This window comes from Schistocerca nitens, chromosome 9, assembly GCF_023898315.1.
Source record: "Schistocerca nitens isolate TAMUIC-IGC-003100 chromosome 9, iqSchNite1.1, whole genome shotgun sequence".
Taxonomy (NCBI): domain Eukaryota; kingdom Metazoa; phylum Arthropoda; class Insecta; order Orthoptera; family Acrididae; genus Schistocerca; species Schistocerca nitens.
In genome coordinates this window covers 432281820-432308322 of record NC_064622.1, presented here as the reverse complement: position 1 = coordinate 432308322, position 26503 = coordinate 432281820, and the positions used below count along the sequence as shown (strand labels likewise).

At 40.6% G+C, this 26503-nt stretch overlaps 1 protein-coding gene across 1 annotated transcript in view; it reads left to right on the top strand.

Annotated features, from left to right (window-relative positions):
• LOC126203718 (uncharacterized) overlaps positions 1-26503 on the top strand; it is a 276111-nt gene that overhangs the window by 80887 nt on the left and 168721 nt on the right. The window contains exons 2-4 of the mRNA XM_049938093.1: positions 13324-13370; positions 18966-19135; positions 19859-20019. Coding sequence (XP_049794050.1) covers positions 13324-13370; positions 18966-19135; positions 19859-20019 — 378 coding nt within the window. The remainder of the gene's footprint in view (positions 1-13323; positions 13371-18965; positions 19136-19858; positions 20020-26503) is intronic.

Here is a 26503-nt window from a genome sequence, read left to right as displayed (position 1 = left end):
CAAGAAAGTTTATCTGATACATAGTTTATCAAATTCTATTAGAGATACTTGTACAGTTAAATAAGTGGAACATTTCGGTTTCCAGGTGAAAGAGGTAAGGAGGTGCACTGACATGGCTTCCCAACTGCATATTTTAAAGTTTTTTATTTTAAATATGGATTAATGGGCCTATACGCTTACGGTACTCAAATATGCCAGAGACTGCAACATCTTGTGAAAGCAGTCGCAGCAAATTACAGATAATAAAATACTACTGAAGTTCGAATAGGTTTTTGCAGAGTGTCAAATGTTGTCAACTATCTCGTTGATAGACTATGACACATGCCCTAAATGTGACCTCAGTGACACAATGAATGAGTTTGCCCTGATTAAAGCAAGGAAATGTAGAGTTAAAAATTTGTTATTTATTGTATGTCATAATAAAGCCAGTGCAGGGCTCCAGTAACTGCCAAAGTTTATTTTCTTGGTTCAATTTTTTTATGTACTGGACCATTTCATATAAAATTATACAGGTCAAGAGTTAATGTGTCACATCATTATTTCAAAGTTTGCTGAAAAACTATGTGTTAAAGTTCCACGATACCTCTCCAAAACTAAAAAATTATGATTTTTTTATGATTTGTTAAAACTTTGCAAACCTTTGTAAATGAGAGTATTTGTGAAACTGTGATGAAAGAGAAAATTGAAAAATTGTAATAAAGACACCAAAAGATCTGAATTTTTGTTCAAAAAATACTTTGTTCCTAATACTATGTCGCATGATTAATACATACACGCTTCTGTTTTTTTTTTTTTTATTTGTTTATTTTTAAGAAATAAACTAAGAAAATTGGTTAACTTTATGGGAATTTTAAAATTTGTTTTTGAGAATATGAGTAATCACAGGGTGTTAACTATCTTCTAAACGGAATTTCCTTAACTTGATGCAAAGTTAAATTGATCTGATCATGTAAATGATATTTGTAAAAAGCAGTCTGCTACTATAATGCCCTAAGAAAAGTGACACCTTTTTATAAGATTATCACTCTGAGGCAAATATATTTTGCACTATTTGAATCCCATCTAAGCTATGGGATAGAGGTATGGGGGTCCAGCAGTAAAGGTAATATAAGTGTACTTGTCGTACAGAAGAAGACACTTAGAATAATGGGAAAGAATGGCAGAAAACTACTGAATTGTTACCATCCTAATATCTCCAAATTGCCCTTTACAGAACTAAAAAAGAATATAAAATTATGGCTACCAAACAATCCTGGTATTCAATAGATGAGTTTCTAGATTTGGTACACATGTATGATAGAAGACCTTCTGTCTAAAAATATATGAATGTCAGATCTTAGACTGTGTCACAAACTGTAAATATGTGAATCTCAGACCTGAAGACTGTGTCACAAACTGTAAATTTCTTAATCTATGTTTTGCAAAGAGCAAATTGTTTGTATGTATGTCCATATATCTAACATTGTTCTCTCAAATAAATTCAGAAAAATTTGTATAGATAATAATACCAGGCAAGAATATGTAACTTAGTAAGCAAGGCTCTGATTATCCAGAAGACTGGAACAAAAACAAAATTTAATCAGCTGATATTGGATCAAAAATAAATAAATCATCATGTTATCTCAGAGAAAGACTAGTCTTTCACACAATAGTGCTGTTCCTATCTTAACATTTCCTCTGATATAAAGTATTTTGGAGTAATTTAGTGTAGATATCAGTAAATACTATCTGAGCAAACAGATTTGCAGTGCATGTAACAACATTGTAGCCTGACAAAAGCAGTCTTTAATTTGCTCAAATGCCTATTGCATCTGCAGAGTCTGTTGAATGTCTCATTTGCTTGACATGTGTTTGCCTCCTAATGCTTTCATCCATGATGCTTGGATGGCAGCTACATGATGTTGCTGGTTGTGATAAAAATTTACCATTTCGAAGAATCAGTGTAATTCTTGAAATTTCTATTGGCATGCTAGGTGATTATTGATCTCAGTCCATTGTATTGCAGGCTAACTGATTGACAAAGGAAGGTAACTATTGATGTCACAGTTGATATTTGTCATCATTGACTAAAAGATCAACTTTACAGAAGGCATCAAAACTAGTTCGAGGTGCTTGTTGTGTTCATGTTGGAAGTAGAGAAGACTAAAATATCATCTAAGAAGGTGTACCAAAAGGAAAACATGAAAAGAACATAATCTGTGAACCTTGATTAATCTATACTGTATTTTTGAGCCCACATCACATGTAAAGGTCCAAAAGGGGTGATAATAACCATCTTTAGTACGACCTCTTGGTTCTTGGGAATCTACAAATAAGCCTTTCTACAGTGCTGCACACTGAACACAGAGACACAAGCTAAATTATGAGTTAGGTCCTGCATATTTGGAACTGTATAATTGTTCAGGATAGTGCAGGAGCTGAGAGCCAGATAGTCACTGCACAGTATGTATATACCATCCTTCTCAGGTACAAGATGAATGGTTGGACCCCAATGACTATCTAACTGCCTGGCCATACCACCTTGTAATAATTACTTTACAGCCAACTTGGCCACATGAAATTTATCTAGAGCTAATCCATGCACCTTATGCCAGACTGGAGAGTCTGACATGGTGTTAATTTTTTGAACTGTTCCATTGTGGATAGCACTTAGTCTGTAATGCACACATGAATGTGTTGGTGTTGGAAGGACACAAACAGTAAGCTCATGGGTGCCTGAAGAAGGATACACTGGATTGACCTGAATCAGTATTGGTGTATACTATGCAGGCTGCTCTGATGGGGTGTGTCTGACTGTTGACAGCTGCCCCACACTTCCTGCCTCATTCAAGGTGATAATATTGTGACGATAAGATTGTTCTCTAGTAAGATGCTCCAAGTATGCATGTGCAGTTGTGAGCTCCTTCATAGGTGCTTCGATTTCATCACATATAGAGGGACTAAAAGGCTGTGGAATCCCTACAAATCCTACTTTATTTGGACCTTTATGAATCTGAATATAACCTAAAACCTTTTGCTCCAACAAAGTTAAAAAAAGGCACACTAATTAAAACACAAATAACTAACAAAATAAAATTTAAAATAAACATAAATAAATCATAAAGTATCTATACTATTTGTAGAAAAAAATCTACAAAAATGAATTCTAAATTCAACACATTATTTCGTCAAAATAATAAATAAATTAATATTAATATAATAAAAAATATTTTGACCATATGATCCTTTCGTACTAATATGGGTTAATAGTCTTAGGATAGAAACAACTTGGCTCATGCTGTTCTGAACTAAAATCATCTAAGAATTTAAAGGTCGAACAGACCTAATCATTGGGCTCCTGTTTGGTCCAAAGTTATACTTTCTGATTGTATATTAATTGCTGTTGTAATAAAGTTTACTGCACCAAGAATTGATGGTACACCTGCTAAGTGTAGTGAAAAAATGGCTAGATCTACAGATGCACCCACATGTGCAATAACTCCTGCTAGAGGGGGTAAACTGTCCATCCTGTACCAGCACCGTTATCTACTATAGAAGATGTGGGCGAAGTATTTCTTGTTCGATATCAAGGTAGCACTGAGTGAGTTCTAATATCGATGATCCCGCCACAAGTCTTGAAATGGCTCTGAGTACTATGGGACTAAACATCTATGGTCATCAGTCACAATTGAAGCATTTGTTGATCTTGTTTGTGTGTGTTGGAGACATCGAAGCAATTGAGACATGTGCCGCTAGATTCTTTTTTTTTTTAATTTTAAATTTTTTTTAAATTTTATTTAATTAATTAATTTATTTATTTATTTTGCTGTCAAGTTCAATCAGCACACAAGTATTGCAGAGATGATACATGAATTCAAATGGGAATCCCTGGAGGGAAGACAATGCTCTTTTTGCAAGGCACTATTGCAGTAGGGAACTGGTATTTGAGGCCAACTACAGAACTATTCTACTGCTGCCACAGTACATGTTGCATGAAGATAAGATGCGACAGATTAGGGCTAACACAAATGCTTTTAGACAGATTTTTTTCCTTGCTCTGTTTGTGAGTGGAACAGGAAAGAAATTGATTAGTAGTGGTATAAGGTACCCTCTGCCTTGCACCATAGAGTGGTGTGGACTATGTGTGAAAGTGTAGATGTAGAAGAGTTCCATGTGCCAAATCAAGGGAGAGGTGAAAATGTTTTAGGAAGTTAGTCACCTGTATGGGTTCCTTGAAGTCAGTGATGAAAAATTGCCATGGAAGCATGTCTTCTAAACCCAAGCCCAAAGTTTGTAATGTGTTTCCATATGTTGCAGTATTTCAGCTGTTTGCCAAATGTAGTTGGAAGGCAGATAATTTTTTTTTTTTTTTCTGGCAGTGGTGGCTCACACCATGTGATACTCACTTCAGACCCAGTATCAATAAGAAAGTATTGGTTGTGAGTATGATCCAGGATATAGAGTCAACCATCCACACATGTACTGCTTTATATTAAGTAGGCAACTCTCGGGTAGGACAAACTTTACTGTCTGTAATATAACATACAGTCACCATTTATCTTTATTTTACAATTTCCATTACCAACTTTAGCCCATATAAAAAGATACTCATTGGAATTTAGTTTCTTCTTCCTTCTAGTACTCAACACAAATGGCACACTGGGAACAAGTGTACCATATGGAACTTTTGCTAAGAGTCCTGTTGTCTCTACTATACTCCATGTCTTCCATGTAAGAATATTTGCATCTGGAAAAGCTTCAAGGCCACCATAATCACAATGATTGCCCCATACTACAGCAAGTTTGAGCCATGTACTACCTCCAAACACAGCTTGTACATCACATGTAAAGTTCAAACGGAGTCCACGAAATACGTTTGGACCTCCAATTAATTGTTGCTTATTGAACTGTCCAGAAAGATCAATATCTATCGCCTTCAAAGCACGATAGACAGGAACGCTGCGCCGCCAGCGACGATGGTAACCACGTTGCCGAGGCATTGCTGTGGCACGTTAATACAGGTAAACTGCCCTGGTGGTATGAGTGACATTACCCTCAGAACCTGTGCATACTTGGTTCTGCTTGACTGCACCACCCATTGCATCATTTTACCTGACTGAAATGAAGATAGTCATTGTTGTCCACTCAATTAATGAACTGTCAATGTTGTCATGCAGCTAGAAGTCTTTCTAATAACTCCTGCTTATGCAAGAGCATTACTAGTTGTAAATGAGAAGGTAACTTATCTAACCACCACAGTTTCTACAGGATCAGGCATGAGTGTGATGTTTAATGTTCAAAGGCATCACCAGAGTTGGGAGGGTGTTTCAGTGTGTAAATGTTTATCATAAATAACTTGGCATAACTGCTGTTCTGGCATTCTGCTGAGACATTGAAGAAGCATTGTCTTTGCCATGTCATATTTGCTGATAGCCAGGGTTGACCAAACAGTCACCAATAATGTCAGTGTGCTTGCCTTGATTGCTTGATAATGTCACGAACTTGAAGCTATAATCAGAAACGCAATGGTAATAGAGAATGCAATCAGCAATGGCAAACCACACAGTTGGCTGCTCAGGGCAGAAGGGTGGAGCTTTGGTTTGTGGGTTGAGGTGAATGGTACTGTTGGTGTGCATTTAGTATCACAGCTTGTCAGAGAGCAACAATATATGAGTTCTTCCGAGCTGTCGTGACTTGGAAGGAAATCCTGCAGAAGTGTTTGTGTCCCAGCTGGATAGCCTCCACATGGTGATGCAAATTGTTTCAACAGAATTGTACACAGTGTGGTAGGTGTGACAGAATCAAGCAAAATTACACTGTGTTGTCCATGTTGAGCAACAGCGTGTTGGTAAGCAAATGAGTTGCATTTGTTTCCAAAGTCAACCAAAAGATCAGTAGTCAGTGCACATTGTTTGAATGCAGGTTGGTACTGTCAACACTGCTGGCACTGCACCCAAGAAAGTATTATTTTTGCATTACACAAAAGACAAAAGTTGTTGCTTTTGATATGAAGTACTAAACTGAACACTATATAAGTCACTGTCTTGTGTTAATACTTCCCTGGCACTAAAGTTTTGACATCATTTGATTGTTGAGACATGTAAGATGAAACAATAAATGCAGGTAGGTCTAGTTGTAGAGAGACCCTGGGTGAGAATGCTGCAGATACACTCCTGGAAATTGAAATAAGAACACCGTGAATTCATTGTCCCAGGAAGGGGAAACTTTATTGACACATTCCTGGGGTCAGATACATCACATGATCACACTGACAGAACCACAGGCACATAGACACACGCAACAGAGCATGCACAATGTCGGCACTAGTACAGTGTATATCCACCTTTCGCAGCAATGCAGGCTGCTATCCTCCCTTGGAGACGATCGTAGAGATGCTGGATGTAGTCCTGTGGAACGGCTTGCCATGCCATTTCCACCTGGCGCCTCAGTTGGACCAGCGTTCGTGCTGGACGTGCAGACCGCGTGAGACGACGCTTCATCCAGTCCCAAACATGCTCAATGGGGGACAGATCCGGAGATCTTGCTGGCCAGGGTAGTTGACTTACACCTTCTAGAGCACGTTGGGTGGCACGGGATACATGCGGACGTGCATTGTCCTGTTGGAACAGCAAGTTCCCTTGCTGGTCTAGGAATGGTAGAACGATGGGTTCAATGACGGTTTGGATGTACCGTGCACTATTCAGTGTCCCCTCGACGATCACCAGTGGTGTACGGCCAGTGTAGGAGATCGCTCCCCACACCATGATGCCGGGTGTTGGCCCTGTGTGCCTCGGTCGTATGCAGTCCTGATTGTGGCGCTCACCTGCACGGCGCCAAACACGCATACGACCATCATTGGCACCAAGGCAGAAGCGACTCTCATCGCTGAAGACGACACGTCTCCATTCGTCCCTCCATTCACGCCTGTCGCGACACCACTGGAGGCGGGCTGCACGATGTTGGGGCGTGAGCGGAAGATGGCCTAACGGTGTGCGGGACCGTAGCCCAGCTTCATGGAGACGGTTGCGAATGGTCCTCGCCGATACCCCAGGAGCAACAGTGTCCCTAATTTGCTGGGAAGTGGCGGTGCGGTCCCCTACGGCACTGCGTAGGATCCTACGGTCTTGGCGTGCATCCGTGCGTCGCTGCGGTCCGGTCCCAGGTCGACGGGCACGTGCACCTTCCGCCGACCACTGGCGACAACATCGATGTACTGTGGAGACCTCACGCCCCACGTGTTGAGCAATTCGGCGGTACGTCCACCCGGCCTCCCGCATGCCCACTATACGCCCTCGCTCAAAGTCCGTCAACTGCACATACGGTTCACGTCCACGCTGTCGCGGCATGCTACCAGTGTTAAAGACTGCGATGGAGCTCCGTATGCCACGGCAAACCGGCTGACACTGACGGCGGCGGTGCACAAATGCTGCGCAGCTAGCGCCATTCGACGGCCAACACCGCGGGTCCTGGTGTGTCCGCTGTGCAGTGCGTGTGATCATTGCTTGTACAGCCATCTCGCAGTGTCCGGAGCAAGTATGGTGGGTCTGACACACCGGTGTCAATGTGTTCTTTTTTCCATTTCCAGGAGTGTAAAATGGCTGAGACTACAAGCTCATAATAGTACGCTTTATTCCTTGGCAGAAATAAGTAAAATATGTACACATACTACAGAAGCTCAGAACAAACTAACTACCAAAGATAATACTGCAGTACCACAGCACCACTGACCAGAAGGATTTTGATTTGAATCACGTTCACACTTTTACTTATAAAATACTTTATTAAAATATACATAGGTTCACTTCATAAAAGACACACGAAGACTACCTATTGCGCCTCATCACTCACGCATATATACACAAACATAGCTGTCACCACAATCGATACTTCTCGAACATACTCGATATAACTTATTCTAGAACGATGTTCTGGAACTTTCTCATATCCGATATAAATGTATTACATAATTCCAACACACCTCCTTACATTTATATCGCGATGTTTAACATATTCCTGATTTTAATGAATTTTTCTTTACATAACGACTTTGTGAATATAGCTGCAACATTTTCATTTGAATCTACTTTAACAATATCAATGAGTCCCTGTAAATAATACTCATTCACAAAATGGTAATGTACTTCTATGTATTTTGAATTCTTTGTAAAATGACCAAACTTCGCTATATTTAATGCTCCTGAATTATCTTCATATATGAAAATAGGTCTTTCAAATTTAACATTAAAAATGTCTAAAATATCATGTATAAGTTTCACCTCGCTTACAGCTTCAGACAATGCTACATATTCTGCGAAAGTTGAAGCCTTTGTAACACTCGCTTGTTTTCTTGACTTCCAAAATACAACATTACCAAATAATCTAATTACATAACCAGAAGTTGACTTTCTATCCACACTATCACCTGCCCAATCTGAATCCACAAAACAATCTAATATCTCAGCACTTTCATTCCTACAATAGTTTAATTTCAAATCTTTAGTTAAATATAAATATTTCAAAATTCTCAAAGCATATTTAAAATGAGTACTACTGTAACAACTTTGGAATCTGCTCAAGTAATTCACACTATAGCTAATATCTGGTCTAGTACCCGAACTTACGTACAAGAGTGCACCTATCAAGTTTCTATATCTAACGTCATTACAATCTTCATACGCTGGTTCTAACTTTAAATTTACTTCCATTGGAGTTTTGTACAAGATCGAATCTTCAATTTTATATTTCACAGCTAACGAATCAATGTACTTTTCTTGACTCAAACTCATAACTCTTGTTTCACAATCATAATTAATATCGATCCCAAGATATCTTTTTACCTCACCTAAATCTTTCATATTAAATCGTTTTGACAATAAGTTCTTAATCTTAACAATTTTTTCTTTTCTCACACAGCAGATGAGCAAATCGTCGACAAAAATAATCAAATAAATCAAGACATCTCCATCTCACAATACATAAAGACAATAATCATATTTACTCCTTTTAAAACCTAAACTTCTTAAAAACTCATCAAGACAATTGTACCAAGCTCGTGAGCTTTCTCGCAAACCATACAATGCTTTATACAATTTACAGACTCTATCCGTACCATCATCATATCCTCTTGGCTGCTTTACATAAACTTCAGATAAAACTTTACAATTTAGAAACGCAGTCTCTACGTCCATTTGTTCTATAAGCAAACCTTCTTGACAACAGTATGACAGCAAAATCTTTAATGTTTGCATATTGGTTACTGGAGAATAAATATCCTCAACGACTTCTTTTTGTTGAAACCCCCTGACAACTAATCTTGCTTTGTAAACACTTTCTGATTTCTTTGTGAAAACCCACTTTACATCAATGGCTTCTTTATCAACTGGTTTATCTACTAATTCCCATGTTTTGTTTTTGTTCAAACAATCAATTTCCTTATTCATCACTTTTTCCCAATAATTTGATTCGGCGCTGTTAATCGCCTCCTCAAAGCTTTCCGGACTATTTGCACTGCAAAAGTTTACATAAATAAAGTTGCTGTAAACATAATCATTTACTATTTTTGGTTTTCTTTCTCTAGCTGATCTCCTCAACCCAAGTACTTTCTCTGGTTCATGATTATCAGAAAGCTTTTCATTTTTCTCAATTTCCTTCTGTTTTTCTATTAGTTCAGTTTCATTTTCTATACTTTCGTGCTCAGAATCACTAAAATATTCACTTACTGAATCATAATCTTTAAACCCAATACATTTAACACCACTTTCAACAATGTCCACATGTCGAGCAACAACTATCTTATTATTTATTAGCACTCTGTAGCCTACTTCACAATAACCCATTAAAAACCCCAAATTGGCTTTCCTATCCCATTTTGACTTCCTCAGTTGCTCAGGTACTCTTACAAAAACTCTACTCCCATACAATTTCAAATGATTAACATTAGGTCTTTTCCCCAGTAATATCTCATAAGGAGTTTTCTTTTCAATGGTGTTAGCTAAAGTCCTGTTTTTGAGGTACGCTGCTGCACAAACCACTTCAGGCCAAAATCTCTTGTCTACTCGCGCTTCGGCTAGCAGACACCGAGACATGTCCATGATGGATCTGTTATACCTTTCAGCAGTACCATTAAGCTCATGCACATAAGGTGGACAAGCATTCAATACAATTCCTTTTTGTCTCACAAATTCATAGACATTTTCATTTAAATATTCCTTCCCATTGTCACATCTTATCTTTTTAACAGTTTTCCCAGTGAGATTCTCAACTTCATTAATATACTCTACAAAACAATTGTATACTTGATCTTTAGATTTTATGGTGTAAACACGAGCTGCCTTACTGTAATCATCAATGAAAGAAAGAAAATATCTTTCCCCATGCATTCCAGTAGTTGAGTGAGCCCCATTTAGATCTGTGTGAACAATTTCTAAGATTTCTTTTGCTTTGGTTCTATTATTTTTAAAAGGAACATTATGCATTTTGTTTTCGATACAGATTTTACATTTCATAAATTCTGATTCTAGTTCTGAAGGAACCCCATCTAACAATTGATGTTTACATAAAGTATTTAGATAATTGAAATTAACATGTCCCAAAATGCGATGCCATTTTTCCTTTGTTGTCATATTATTGTCTTTACTCATAACATTAACATTAACTTCTCCTTTATTAATAGTACTACTCATTTTATACAACCGACTCTCTTTCCATGCAATCGCAATCAATCCATTAGCCTTATCAAAAATTTTAGCATTATTCCCTACCGATACATTTTTGTGATTATCTGTAATTTTGGCATAACTGATCAAGTTTTTGTCTATGTCTTTTACAAAGAAAACATCTCGCATATTAATTGGAACCATTTGATCATAGACAGGAAAATTACTAATTACATTACCAACTTTAGTAGCTTGCAAAATTTTTCCATCAGCAATTTTTACATTTATAGGTTGTTTTAAAGTTATACTCTTAGAAAAATATTCCTCATTATTAATAACATGATCAGTACAGCCACTGTCTAATAACCAATTGATTTGAATTTGATTGTTGTTACTTGACTCTACTGTTCTATTTTGACCTATCATAGAATTAACCTCTGTTATAAAACTACTCATACCATGATCACTCTGATGGTAACCTTGCTTGCTGTGATGCCGACCGCTGCTAAAACCATGCTGCTCTCCTCGACCACGTTGCCTGCTGCCATAACCTCCACGCTGCATGTTGCCGTAATTTCCACGCTGTACATTGCTATAGCCTCCACGCTGCATATTTCCATTACCTCTGTCGCTACTTTGAAAATGTACTCCACGATGCCATGTGCCTCTGTTACTTGTTCTTCCCTGGTTACAATCACGTTTGAAGTGACCTGCTTTGCCGCATCGATAACATACTTGCTCCTGATTTCTTGAATTCAATTTTATTTCTGTGTGAAATGCATTTGATTTTACCTCCTCATTTCCAGTTTTTGCATTCAATAATTGAATCTTACTTTTAACGTATTCAACTGTCTGGTCCTCTTCCTTCAAGACGTCCACTAAGTCCCCAATATAGCTCATCGACTCTGGTAACGTTCGCAGCATATAATTTAACTTCTCCTTTTCCGTTACTTTAGCGCCTGCAGATTTCAGCTCATTTACAGTTTTTTCAAATGCACTGAAAAATGTCCCCGTATCACTGTAATCACTTAACCTCAATTTGTCCAACTTGTTTCTGCATAATATTTGAAGGGCTGTAGACTCTTTCGAATATAATTCATCAAATTTCTTCATGATCTCGAAAGCACTTTCTCTGTCACTCACGAATTCTAGTTGCTTATTTGTGATTGCACCATAAATATAGTTGATAGCCTTCAAGTCCTCTTCATCCCACGTTTCGTTGTCTGAGCTCACTTTTGCCCTCGTAATCACTGTATGACATTTCTTCATTTTTAGGTACATGATTATCCGCTGCTTCCAGTTCCCATAGTCCTCGCCATCAAATACAGGAATAGTTATATCAGCCATGTCGAACTTTCTGAATAACACGCGACGGCCACAATATAATATTTAACTTCTACTTTTCTTTTCAACAACCACGCTCTGCTACCATGTTTTGAATCACGTTCACACTTTTACTTATAAAATACTTTATTAAAATATACATAGGTTCACTTCATAAAAGACACACGAAGACTACCTATTGCACCTCATCACTCACGCATATATACACAAACATAGCTGTCACCACAATCGATACTTCTCGAACATACTCGATATAACTTATTCTAGAACGATGTTCTGGAACTTTCTCATATCCGATATAAATGTATTACATAATTCCAACAGATTTCTCCATGTTAGCTGACACAATCACTGCTGAGTCACTACAGACGGGTAAGTTATTATAGGGGTTCCGGATATTACGGTGTACTAGAAACCGTTTTAATTGCTCTAGTGGGTGTTCCATTCCACCAGTTGAATTATTTACTTATTTTTTGTAATGTTATACTACTTCTTCTATATTCATAGCTGAAATTCCTCTCAATCTAGTTACAACTTCACTGTTATCCTGATTGTAGCTGAAAAGATGGACGTTGCATTGGTAACCACTTACATCAACATCTGATTTTAATACTTTTATAAGAAATTGTTGAAATATTATGATATTTCTGAAGGATTTACTGTGAATTTGTCACCTAAATTGAATTTTTGAGATTTGTAGACTGCCAGCTGTGGCATCAAGTTTAGACCTTATGACTGTTCACATTGCCTTTCATTAATTTGTTTGGTTCAGAATAAATTTTTTGTGTTAATTTCTTTTTCTGCCCTTACCACCATTCTAAATTAGGTTTTATGCTATTTTACATAGTTCATAAAATATATGTTTGTATTACTTCCCAGTTAACTGAGTAGCCGGCCGGGGTGGCCGAGCGGTTCTAGGCGCTACAGTCTGGAACCGCACGACCGCTACGGTCACAGGTTCAAATCCTGCCTCGGGCATGGATGTGTGTGACGTCCTTAGGTTAGTTAGGTTTAAGTAGTTCTAAGTTCTAGGGGACTGATGAACTCAGTAGTTAAGTCCCACAGTGCTCAGAGCCATTTGAACCATTTGAAGTTAATTGAGTAACTGTCTTTTTTTAGCACTTGACATTTTTACGTTGGCAGTTATCCACTTTAATTTGCTTGTCATTTTTATAGTACATTTAAAACGCATCACAATGGTGTGTTGGTCTAATGTCATTCAGAACATAGACGACTGAACTGAACACTCTTGTTGAAAAGAAATGTTGTTAGTATTTAATATTTTAGAATTCAGAGCTCTCCAAAAACTACCAACATTGTTAATAATATCTTTCAATAATTTCAGGTTTCAGAAGGAGGCAGTGTTTCACATCAATGGAAAGAAGTATCAAGGTAGGTGCATCAGTGACATAAAAAATTTGTAGCGAAGAGGTGATTGTACATATGAATAATATACATACTGACTGTAGAAACACTGTTCACTGTTCATGTTTACGTCGCACTTCACTTAGCGTAGACCGGGACTGTGTCCTAGGCATGCCCGATGTTGACTGACTGGGCACGGCCCGTGCTGCTGGAGTTGTTGTTGTTGTTGTTCTTGTTGTTACGCCGGCAGAGGTCGCGTCCGAATTCTCGGGTGCCCTCTGGTGGACGGGACTCTACTTGCGGCAACTACCGCCCGTGATGCGCCGTGCCAATGTGCGCCTCCCGCGATCTTTCTGGTGGCTACTACACTCCTCCTCCTTCGGGGGGTGAAGCCACCGTGATCCACTGCGTCGGAAGGTGGAGCGTCGGGCAGGAGCGATGACCTCCACATCCATTGGATGGCCGGAGTCGAGGGGATCTGCCAACCCTCGAGCTGGAACCTTCGAATACGGCTGGAAGTGACCCACACGAAGAGGCCCCCGTCGTCCCACAACCGGAGCTCGGGACAGAACGGGTGACAAGCTGTCGAACTCCGGATCCCGTTCCACCCCGGGAGGGGCAAGACCCAGTGGTGGGGACGAAGGGGAAGGGACAACCACAGGTGAACTAGCCCCCTGAGAAACCGAACCTGCTAGGGGGGCCGGCTCTCGCTGGGGCATCTCGAACGATGGCGATGCCGGTGCTGGAGCTACTGGAGGCTGCCAAGGCCAAGAACCATCGCAGTGCGGCAGAGTCACAGCGGGGAGAGGAGGTAACGTCCCCTGTGAAACCAATACAGGTGCCGGCAATGGGGAAGCCGGTGTCCGAGAGGTCGGAGGGTGGGTGCCCGAACGTGGACGTAGCTGATTTTGGTGACGACGTACCACCCGATCCCCCGCCTGCAAGGTATAGAGCCGGCGGCCATTTCGGCGCAGGACCACCGCCGGTATCCAACGTGGATTGTGACCAAACCCACGGGCCCAGACCGACATACCCAGTGGAAAGCCAGGTACTTCGTTTTGTGAAGACTGGCGAGGACCAGGACGGAGGAGGTGCAGCAGAGTCCTAGGTTGACGCCCATGGAGGAGCTCTGCGGGGCTGCGGTCGCCCATTGGTGTGGTCCGGTATGCCGTCAAGAAAAACGTCAAGGCTTCCTCTGCAGGAAATTCATGCACATACTTTTTCATCTGCGTCTTAAATGTGCGCACCATGCGCTCGGCTTCCCCATTCGATTGTGGATGGAAGGGGGGAGAGCAAACGTGCCGAATACCGAAACGCCTACAAAAATCCTGGAAGGTCTGCGAAATAAACTGCGGTCCATTGTCTGAGACCAGGGTGATTGGCAGACCTTCCACAGAAAAGATTTTTGCTAGTGCCTGGATTGCAACTTCTGAAGTGGTTGAGGAGCAGCGAACCACATATGGGAATCTAGAATAAGCATCAATGACAATGAGCCAAAAGCCATTGAGAAACGGGCCCGCAAAATCGATGTGAACACGTTCCCATGCTTGGGTTGCCGGCGGCCATGAAGAGAACGCTGCCCTGGGAGATGCTTGTTGGCTCGCACACTGGGAACAGGCGGCCACCAAGTGCTCAATTTCTCTGTCAATACCGGGCCAGTACACATGTCTGCGAGCCAAGGTTTTAGTACATGAAACACCCCAGTGCCCCGCATGTAATAACGTGAGGACCTCCCTTCGTAAACCTGCAGGAACAACCACGCGAGGAGCTGTATCATCGGTAGCCAGAAGGAGAACTCCTTCCAAGACCGAGAGGCGGTCTCGTAGAAGAAAATAATTACGAAGAGGGTCCGAGGCCCGGCCCGGAGGCCGGGAGGACCACCCCTGCTGAATGAGGCGAACTACTTGCCGGAGAACCGGGTCAGCTGCCGTTTCCCTGGCGATTCGAGAACTAGTGATCGGAAAGCCATCAACTGCTTGGCGGGATGCCACATCCAAATGAAAACACATAATCTCCTCTCGATCGAACGTAGGATCCGGGCCCACCGGAAGACGGGAAAGAGCGTCGGCGTTGGCATGCTGTCCTGTAGGGCGAAAATGAATGTCATAATGGTACTTAGAGAGGAACAAGGCCCAGCGCTGTAGTCTGTGGGCCGCCCTATCCGGAATCTGAGAGGCGGGGCCAAATAACGATATTAACGGCTTATGGTCAGTGATTAACTGAAACTTCGTGCCGTACAAGAAAGGGTGAAACTTGGTAACAGCGTAGACAATGGCCAAAGCCTCTTTTTCCACCTGGGAGTAATGGGCCTGCGCGGGACTAAGCGTTTTAGACGCAAACGCCAGTGGTTGCTCGGAACCGTCGGCATTGCGATGGGCGAGGACCGCCCCCACCCCATACTGCGAAGCATCTGTAGCCAGGACCAACGGCTTACGGGGATCAAAAGTAGCCAAACAAGGGGCTGAAGTGAGGAGGCCCTTCAACAAGGTGAACGCTCACTCGCATGCAGGCGACCAATCAAAAGGAACACCCTTGTGCAGAAGGCAGTACAGGGGGTGGGCTATAGTGGAAGCCCTGGGAATGAACCGGTGGTAATAGGCTATCTTGCCTAAAAAAGCTTGTAACTCTTTCAGCGAAGTGGGCCGAGGAAGGTTGACGATACCTTGGACCAAACTTCCTAGTGGCTGTATGCCCTGCCGAGATATGGTGTAGCCCACATACTCAATGGACGGTTGGAAGAAGGTTGACTTATGCAGGTTGCAACGCAAGCCCACAGACCTGAATTTGAGAAAGAGGGTGCGAAGGTTGTGCAAGTGTTCCTTCGTGCTGCGGCCTGTGACAATTATGTCATCCAGGTAATTAATACAATGAGGGATTGTCGACGTGACATGCTCAAGATAACACTGGAATATCGCCGGGGCACTGGATATTCCAAAAGCCAACCGCTGGTATTGGTAAAGGCCAAACGGGGTGTTGATGACCGCCAGCCGTTTGGAGTCCTCATCAAGAGGTATCTGATGATAAGCCTCCGACAGATCGATTTTCGAAAAATAATGGCCACCCGCCACGGCGGAGAACAATTCATCCGCACGAGGCAAAGGATAGGTGTCCACCACCAATTGGGAATTAATGGTGGCCTTGAAATCGCCACAAAGACGTAAGTTTCCTGAGGGCTTCTTGACAATAACGAGGGGCGAAGCCCACTCACTGGAAGAAACGGGAAGAACGACCCCTAGGGCTGTCAGCCGGTCTAGCTCTTCCTTTACCTGAGGGCGGAGAGCCAAGGGGATCTGCCTCGCGCGTAGAAAACGCGGGCGAGCCGACGCCTTCAACGTTAAGTGAGCTTCAAAATCGGAAACACGCCCCAGACCCTCCTCAAAAATATCTGGAAAGTCTGAGATCAAAGATTCCAAGGAGTGATAGGGAACGTCTTCGGAGACCAACTGTATGGTGTCAGCAATAGAAAAACCGAAAGCTTGAAAGGTATCCAGGCCAAAAAGGTTAGCGGAGCTCGCATCACTGACAACAATAAAAGTAATAGGCCGAGTGACTGATTTGTAAGTCACGTCGGTAGTGAATTGACCCAGTAGGGGAATTAACTGTTTACCATAACCGCGTAGACGCCGGTAAACTGGCGCCAACGGGGGCGATCCAAGGTCGGAATAAGTTTGTGCATTCGACAACGAAACTGCCGCGCCCGTATCTACTTGCACGACCGAACCGACACCTCGATAAAGAGTTTGTGGGCCGATGCGTCGGGAGCCTGGCCCGATGAAACTTCCTGAATGTCAACGTCCATGTCCTCTGTACTTGCTTCCTTCGATGCTTTTGAGGCTGAGCGGCAAACTTTAGCAATGTGACCTTTTTTATTACATTTGCGACAAAAGGCCCAACGCTGGGGGCACTCCGACCGATCGTGATGTGTATAGCACGACGCACAGGACGGCAACAGGGGCCGGCGGCCGGAATTCTGTTTACGCGCCGTGCGGGAGCGGCCGTAACGGCCGGATTGTACCGCTCGCACGTCGTCCACCCCGGACACAGTGGACGCGGCCGCGCCACCCTGAACCTCCGCGACGTCGCACCACGCTTCCAGCTGTTGAACTGCAGCGTGAGAGACTTCATACGATTGAGCAATGGACAGAACTTCCTCGAGGGAAGGGTCTTCTAACTGCAGGGCCCGTTGCCGGACCTCCCTATCAGGGGCCGAACGAACAATGACGTCGCGTACCATAACGTGGGCATACGACTCTCGCGACTGCTCCGTGACAAAATGACACTTGCGACTAAGACCGTGCAGGGTAGCGGCCCACGCCCGGTAAGACTGATGGGGCTGTTTCTTGCATTGATAGAACTCGACCCTAGCCGCCACAACATGCGTGCGGCGGCGATAATATGAAGACAGCAACGAACACAATGAGTCAAAAGACGAGGGTTCCTGCAACGGCGCTAGCTGCCGCAAAACTTGATACAGCGAGGGAGATATCCAAGACAAGAAGAGAGCACGACATACCTCCGCATCGGCAACATGAAACGCCTGGAAATGCTGCCGAAGGCGATGTTCATATGCGTCCCAATCCTCCGCCGTCTCATCATACGGGGGAAAGGGAGGAGGGAACTGCGCCGGAGCAGACGGCGTGGAGAGCAACGCCGGAAGCACTTGTTTCATGGTGGCCATGAGTTCCGTCTGCTGCGCAACCAAAACTCGCACCAAATCCTCCATGCCGTGGGGAAACTGCGAAACCGGAACAACGACGCAACACGCGAAAGAACGACCCTACTCGTCGCCAATTGTGTAGAAACACTGTTCACGTTTACGTCGCACTTCACTTAGCGTAGACCGGGACTGTGTCCTAGGCATGCCCGATGTTGACTGACTGGGCACGGCCCGTGCTGCTGGAGTTGTTGTTGTTGTTGTTCTTGTTGTTACGCCGGCAGAGGTCGCGTCCGAATTCTCGCGTGCCCTCTGGTGGACGGGACTCTACTTGCGGCAACTACCGCCCGTGACGCGCCGTGCCAATGTGCGCCTCCCGCGATCTTTCTGGTGGCTACTACACTGATGACAAGTAGTTTGTAACATGCTGATGACATTCTATTTACAATTATTATTGTGTGACCACACAGCTTCAACTGGAAATTAATATTCAGAGCTAGAAATTTTGTGTTTGCTCTGTAGTCTACTGAGGTACCATCTAAATTTAATGCAACAGCGTCAATTTCCTCTTCAAACTAAAATTCATTGCACTTATTTTCTTCATAATGGCTATTATTGGAGGAGGGAGTAATGGGGCACAGGTTGTGAAACATCTACTGAAGCTGAGCACATTATCCTTAGTGGAATGTTATACCAACAGGAGATTGACTTTGCTCTTGGTGATATCACCATTTCCAGTTTTGTATATGTTCTTATGACCACTCCATTTCTCAGCTATTTGGCATGCTGATATCTTTATCCCTCTCACTATCAGTAATTGAACCAGTTCCTTCCATTGTTGTATGGAGCAGTTTACTTGAAAATATTATTATTATTATTAGAATAGATTGTACTATGAAAGGCTGGTTTTATATACTCTACCCCTGAGCAATAAACTAGAAAATGGAAATCATAATTTAATTTTACAGTGGACAACACAGTTCCTGTGGGTACTTCATTGAACACTTACATAAGAAATTATGCCAACCTCAAAGGAACTAAAGCAATGTGCCATGAAGGAGGCTGTGGAACATGTATCGTTATGGTTACGAAGAAACATCCTGTCAGCAAAAAAGTGGAATCATTTGCAGTCAATTCTGTAAGTTTGCTATATAAAAAAGTTGTAGTATTAATGAATGCTTATGTTCGTACACTAGTTGTGCAGAAAAATGTCTTATAGTTTGTATATGATACTCCAAATGTATACAGCCAAACTCAAAGAGGTAATTGAGGGGACCAAAATAAACAACTGTTATCACAGGAGGTGCGTCTGTAAAAGCAGATGTGATGTTTAATTGACAGAGAGAGGGAAAAAAAGGTTAAATCCAATTAAATTTAGTTATTTTCAATTTTATATGGTGTATTGGTTCAAACAACTTATTACCAATGTACATGTAAACCACACATTATTGAGCCACATGTCACTGTCACTGACATTTTGTTACATTTCAAGTCATTAGGATTGGTGTGGAAAGTTGACAGATCGGATGGTCATGGTCATGGTCCAGTATATGTGTGCAGAAAAATGAGCAGTCACACCACATATCAAACAGCTCATACATTTTGATTTGTTGCTTCAAAACGATGTCTGTAATATCCTCACTGAGCCAAAAGCTCTTGATGGTGATGCTTGTTGCAATGACTAATGCTTTCTCATTATTGGCAATACCCATTAGCATGTGTACATGAACATATTTTAATGGCAATAATTGTTTGTTTTGGTCTCCTTCATAACCTCTTAGATCTGTCCAAAATGTTCTGGTGAACAATTTACTATTACGTTTGGATCACCAAAATACATGATTTTATGGTTATCTTACAGTGTTTGATGCCAGTATTTTCATGCCACAACTGTAGGATAACAACAGTTGAAGGAATTGGCAATAAAAAAATGGGGTATAATCCAGTGCAAAAGACACTTGCTGCTTTCAATGGTACACAGTGTGGGTACTGTTCTCCTGGAATGGTTATGAACATGTACAGGTATGTTTAATTTTCTTCAAAGTTTTCTAAAACCCTATTTTTGATATACTTCAACATCAGAGACGAGGTTTTCTATTTGCATATTTCTTCTTCCCTTTGTTCACATAGAATGGTGTAAGGGAAACTCACTATGAGTATAGTATTTCACTGATTCTTGCTCTCCATTCATAGTGGACAGTTACAAAAAGGGAAGCATAGAAATTATTTCAGAGCTAAGTCACAACCAATACAGACAGATAAACAGAGATGTAAAACACAGATTGTTTTATCAGTATGCAACTAATGGAAAATCACTGCTTGTGAAACTGAAAGTAAGATTCCCAGTAGCTCCTTTTTTACAACCATTAAACTTCTGTATGAAGATGTTTGGCAGTTAATGTTCTTGACATTTATTTCCTTCTTGGTGTTGAATACTTTCCTTTCTTTATTAAGAACGTTTGTGACCTTGTTACTGTTATTCTTAGAAGTGTCATATTTGGGTAACATACAAAAAAATCATCAGGAGGAAATCCATGACTTAATATTTTAAACCTCTTTTCTGATTTCAAATCAGACCAGTGCTTCACAACTTGCCGATTTACAGTGTGGGCACTTGTGCCTGCTCAGCCTCCTGCTAGTGAGCAGAGAAGTTGCAGCATGGTGGGGAGTAAGGGGAACTGTGCACACAATCTGTGGTCAAGCAATCACAGCAGATGCAACAGCTGTGAAATTGGAAAGGTTCAGTGGAGCTGCCTAACTAGGAATGGCCAGGCAGCATTGTGTAACACCAGCAATGTCTTCACATTCACAGTCAGCTTGTAAAACTTTATACAGAGTTTGTCATGACACAGTTAGACATTTTCATCAAATGCATAAACAGTGAACTTGAGGTGGAGAAGCTACTGGTACTGGACTTGTCAATAGCAATGAAGAATATTCTTAGCAGCATTCAAGATGCTGGAGATTTAAATAAATCAGGACTTGTAGTTAAACTGAATCAGAAGAAGAAAACCCTTCCAGCACCCAGTGAAATCAAAGGTGTTGTGTACATGAGTCACCAGGAGAAAGTATATGCACATGATGACACTCTGAAAAAAAACTAGTGCAATGCATACAGTTAATAATATACCAGATCATGGACTTTAATAGCAATAATTAGAAACTTTTCTTGAAGATATTGATTGGACCCTGCCCTATTACAGTAAGATGCAATTGTGTAGTAGGGTAGTAGGGACTTATTGTTAAATTGACCTGTTTTTGTCATTTGTATGAGATAATTGTGGAAATTAGTAATGCCTGTGCACTTGATCTTAATTGGTCTCATGGAAAAGCAGTGTTGCATTCCCTACCAACTCAACCAGCCATCCAAATGACTTAACATTTCACTTCAGGGTAAAGATTTGTTGAAAGCACATTTCATAAATCCTGTACAAGTATTCAAAATGAAATTTCCTCTGTGTCAATAATCAGTTTGACAAAGAATATGCAGTTAATTTTCCAAATTGTCTTCATTGAAGGACTCTGGTATTAACAGTTTCTGAATTATATCCACCTTTCTTGTGTAATCTTAAGGAAGATTTCCAGTTTTGACAGCACTACAGAGTGATTTTCATTTGTTTTCCTCTCCATATTTACCTTGATGCCATTCACTTTGATCTGCTGCTTGAAATAACTGATCTGTAGTTTGACAGGGAATATAATGACAAATTCAGTAACAAGAGAAACATGGTAGATTTCTACTAACATTTCCCTCAAGACTGATTACATAAAATGGTTGCAGTTGTTAATGTCGAAGCTGCATTCCACCCATGTTTTCACCAATGAGTAACGATAATATGCATTTGCAAAACTGATTTGTAGACCATAGCCCAACCTGCATGCTACACTTGCAGTACACACAAATGCTCTCGTAAAAAGAAAAGAAGAGCAAGGATGGGCGAACTGATTAAAATTCATTACATGTGAAATGTGAAATGTCTGATTGCCCTGTACTGTGACAATGGAGGGGGGGGGGGGAGTATGATGCTTGCTGAGACATTAATACTGACCTCAATCTCCCTGACCATTTTAACTTTTCTATAACCACTGAACTAATCAAATAATATGCATGGACTCCTTTTATAATCAAATCTGAGGAGTAGCGATAAAGTTGTAATTATGGACTTTAAAAAAAAACAAGCCCCGACCATGAAACTTGATGTTGGTGTTAGCACTTCTCTACATATTCACCCTTCATTGTGACTGCCTTTACCAGTGACTGATAATGTGGAGATATTGGTTTGCTGTTCAGGAAACTTTCCACCTCAACACTTACTTTGTTGTCATTATGGAAATGTCAGCCAACCAATGCTTTTCTAATCTGAGAAAAGAAGAAGATGTCACTTGCTGTCATGTCAGGAGAATACAGATGACAAGACAGAATTTCATTTCTGAAAGAAACAGCCTGTCTGAGTGTGTCTTGTGGTAATGAGTGGGAGCATTGAGATAAAGAAGAAGCACACCTCTAGACAGTTTTTGACACTGCTTTGCCTTGACAGCCTGCCATAACATCATCATGAGATTTTGGTACTCTATCAGTTTGGCCCTTAGGATAATCTGTTAGTCCCACACTAGGACAGTTCCAAAAAAGACTGAGCATCATACTGTCAGATGATACTAGGGTATTCACCTTTTTGGGCTATTAAAGGAGTCATCCAAATGAGCCTGACATTGTCCTCATTTCTACTACTGCCTTGGTTCAGCATACTTTTTGAATGAGTGTGAGCATTCCCAGAAACCAGATGGTGGTGACATTATTGCCATGTTGAAAATGCCATATAAGATGGATGGAAACTATTCCATGACTGATTTTCACATATTCTCTGTTGTCTTGATTGTAATACACTGATCTTTGGGCATTAGGACCTCTTGTCAGATGTAGGAGATATAAATGTAAAGAAAGTACATGCTTTGCTAACTGTCATTATGTTATGTCATCCGAGACCATATTCTGGGTTAACTCATCAAACTGAGCAAAAGTTTTTAGAGTGCAAAAACATGTAGTAAGACTCATTTGTGGTGTAAATTCAAGAACATCATGTAGAAACCTGTTCAAAAAACTTAGTGTTCTAACCACTGCTTCCCAGTGCATTTATTCCTCAATGAAATTTATTGCAAACAATATGTCTGTTTCCAACCAATAGCTCAATACATATTATCAGTACTAGGAATAAGAACAATCAACATAAAGACATAAAATCACTTACCTTGGTCGAAAAGGGGTCCAGAATTCACGAACCCACATTCTCAGTAATTTTCCAGCATCCACCAAAAACTTGGTTTCAGATAAAGCAAAGTTTAAACTGAGTTTGAAAGATTTTTTGGTAAACAGCTCTTTCTACTCTATACATGAATAGATTCATAGAGACTGACAGACCACCTTAAATAAAAATGTCTTGTTAAATTTCAGTTTCGAAAACACTTTGTCACAAGTCAAGATTAGGTAGCTTGTGTATGATAAATTTATTAAAAGTGCATAACTATGTTTCATTCTGACAGTGCATTAATTCTTTGAATATTAGCAATTACATTTTATTGTAATGCATTCACATATTTTGATAGTCTCCTGACAAATCATCTGGGAAGCGAGTATTACATTCAAATGTTCTGGTTTTTTTTTTTTTTTTTTTTGTGTTATTCTTTCTGATGTCTTCCATACCCATGAGAATGATCTCATTTTTGGATCTGTGGAACGAAAACTGAATCTAATCTAATCTACTCTAAACTAAATGTGGTCTTATTGGAGGTGGCATAGCATTTCCTTCCTTTTGCTCTTAAACTGCCTTACCCAGCCAGCTATTGGGGACCTACTGAAGTTTCCAAAACACAGCTTAACTTGGAATTTTCACCTTAGGAAACGATAGCATAGAATGAAGAAATGAAAAGTGACAGGTAAAAGTCCGAGAATGAGATCAATCCTGAGACCTTTCAAACCACAGTCTGGCAGTTTACCATTGACAAATGAGCTACACAGTTTCCAGCTAGAAATTATGAAATATTTTATGATATGACCTGACAAAACTACAGTTGTCTGGGAATAACTGTGGTTTGTTTGATCACTCTGGGAGATGGCTGATTGGAACTACAACATATGAAACATTGCTTCACTTCATTACAAGAATGATAAAAAAGATTCACTTAACTGTATACTATCCATTGCCAAGGAACTGAGTCAAACATTTACAACTGTCTTTGAAGAGCAACACATCACTTGATGCACACAATTACAAACTCTTCTCTTGAAGTAAAAGTTCAGCATTTGCAGAAGCAGAGTTCTAATAGAGACTTGAATAGCACTGGTGCGTAACTTGGTGGCTTTGACTGCTTCTTCAGAGGTCACAAACTGGGACAGCGTGAGTCCATTCCTGGCCCTATATGAACCTCCATGTGATAGCAGTGTGGTGCTGAGAGGAACACCTCCCATCCTTCATTGCAGATTTCAGTGAGTCATTGTTGATGTCTGTGGTATCAATGCACATTGCCAACTTTGGTATGGCATCATGATCTTCAGATGATACCATACTTTTCCATGGATGTTGTTGAGGTAGGATAAAGTGTGTGGGAGGTAAGGTAAATTTTTTTTATTTGGAGATAATTTTATTAACTCTTTGGCTGCTGCAGCCACAGTTCCTACTTGTCATCTTAAGGATGTCTAATCTGGCTACATGAACTGTGTGTATTTAGATGAGCTGCTATCATGTGCTGAATTATACAATTGCCCTGCTCACCCATTGCTGAATATTTCTGGAGCACTATGAGTGATGGCTCTAGTTACTCAGTTTATGTCACTGCCAAGACAAACTAAATGGAAACACTGTAAAAATTATTGCAATAATGAATTCTTGGCACTGAGATTCCCCAGAAGCAGCTTACTGTAATGTTAAAACCACAGAGATATTAAAATTGCATTTTCACCAAGAAATACATATTTATCAGCATAATTTTACATAATCTTAGTAGGCTCTGATGGCACTGATATTGTGTTTCCAATTAATTTCAGATGATCACTGTCCCTTCATTGCCACCACATAATGAAACCTGTTAGTCTGCAGATATTCCTCACTGTAGTAACTCCAGAAATGAATTAAACAAAAGAATAGACTCATATTCAACAGTAACAGGGTTGACATTCTTACCTACCCATCCTGATATACTCTTTTTTTCTATGGTTTCCAAAATCACACAAGGCTAATCCTGGGTGGCTCATTTGAAAGCCATGTGGTGTATGTCCTTTCCCAATTTTTTGACCAGTTTGCGAATGTGCTCCATCTTCAGTCACCTTGCATTCAGTGGAATATTTTGTATGAAAACAGTATATGGCAAACTAAAAAGCAATGAGAAATCAAGGAAAAAGTCTTTCTGATAAAAATCTCCTTAAATGACTATCATCTTGATTCAGCTACATACAAATTTTTCATCCCATGAAAAAAAGAGAGTTAAATGCTGTAAGCATTCCAATATGGGGGTATGTGTTTCCTCATTTTATGCAAATTGTTACTGCTAAGTAAGGTAAATACCGGTAATGAAAATTGTTACTGCTAAGTAAGGTAAATAAGGAAACAGTTCCAATGACAACAGATGTATTCTTGCTATTCTGATTGCTCTTTCTCTAACTTGTGTACCATCTCGCTGAAACACTAACTTCTTCTTTGTCAGTCTTTTCATTTATTTTTTAAGTTGTATATTGAAATGTTCCCTGAATGATGCACAGTCAGAATTATGTCTGTGTCAACTATTTGCTCATGGAAAATCCATCTGAGAAAGGGTCTGTACCTTCCTTGTTGAAATTTCAGAGGCATGTATACATGATTTTGATATTCACATGGACTCAAGACTGTCTTGTACAGTTCAGATCTCTTTCATCATATAAATCAATACAAGAAGTTGAAATACTCTGCTACATCATTTTTTGGTCAAAACTTGAGAACTGTGGCATGCAGCAAATGCAGAATTTTTTATGTTGGAAGTTTTTGTGAGGAGATTAGTGCAGTTGTTGAATTTTGTCACTAGTAATATCTACCATCTTGTGCACACTTATTTTGTGATTTTTGTTGCGGATTTCCATCAATAACTTGTTGCTCCTGTAGTAAGATCAGTAAAAACCATTATTCCAATGACTGAATTAGTGTTTTGTCCACTTGTAACTACAAATTACAGGTCTCAGGAATGTTAATGTTTCACAGACACTACCTATTTTTTCAGCAGAAAACCTAGTAAACTTTGGAGTGGTTCTGAGTGTGCTCTACAGAATTCACAAAAGTAACTATGAAAGCCTTATTGTTATGCATCATAATTTTAGAAGACTAAATAACAAATTTAGCTAACTCCCTATTTGTTTACTTGATGTCGAATGTCAAAACGAAGCTGGTGTATTATGTCTTTCTGATTACCATATAAATACAGGACTCCATGAGTTAAACATAGAGAACTATAAATTGACAACCCATTTCAGTAGTGAAAATAAGAG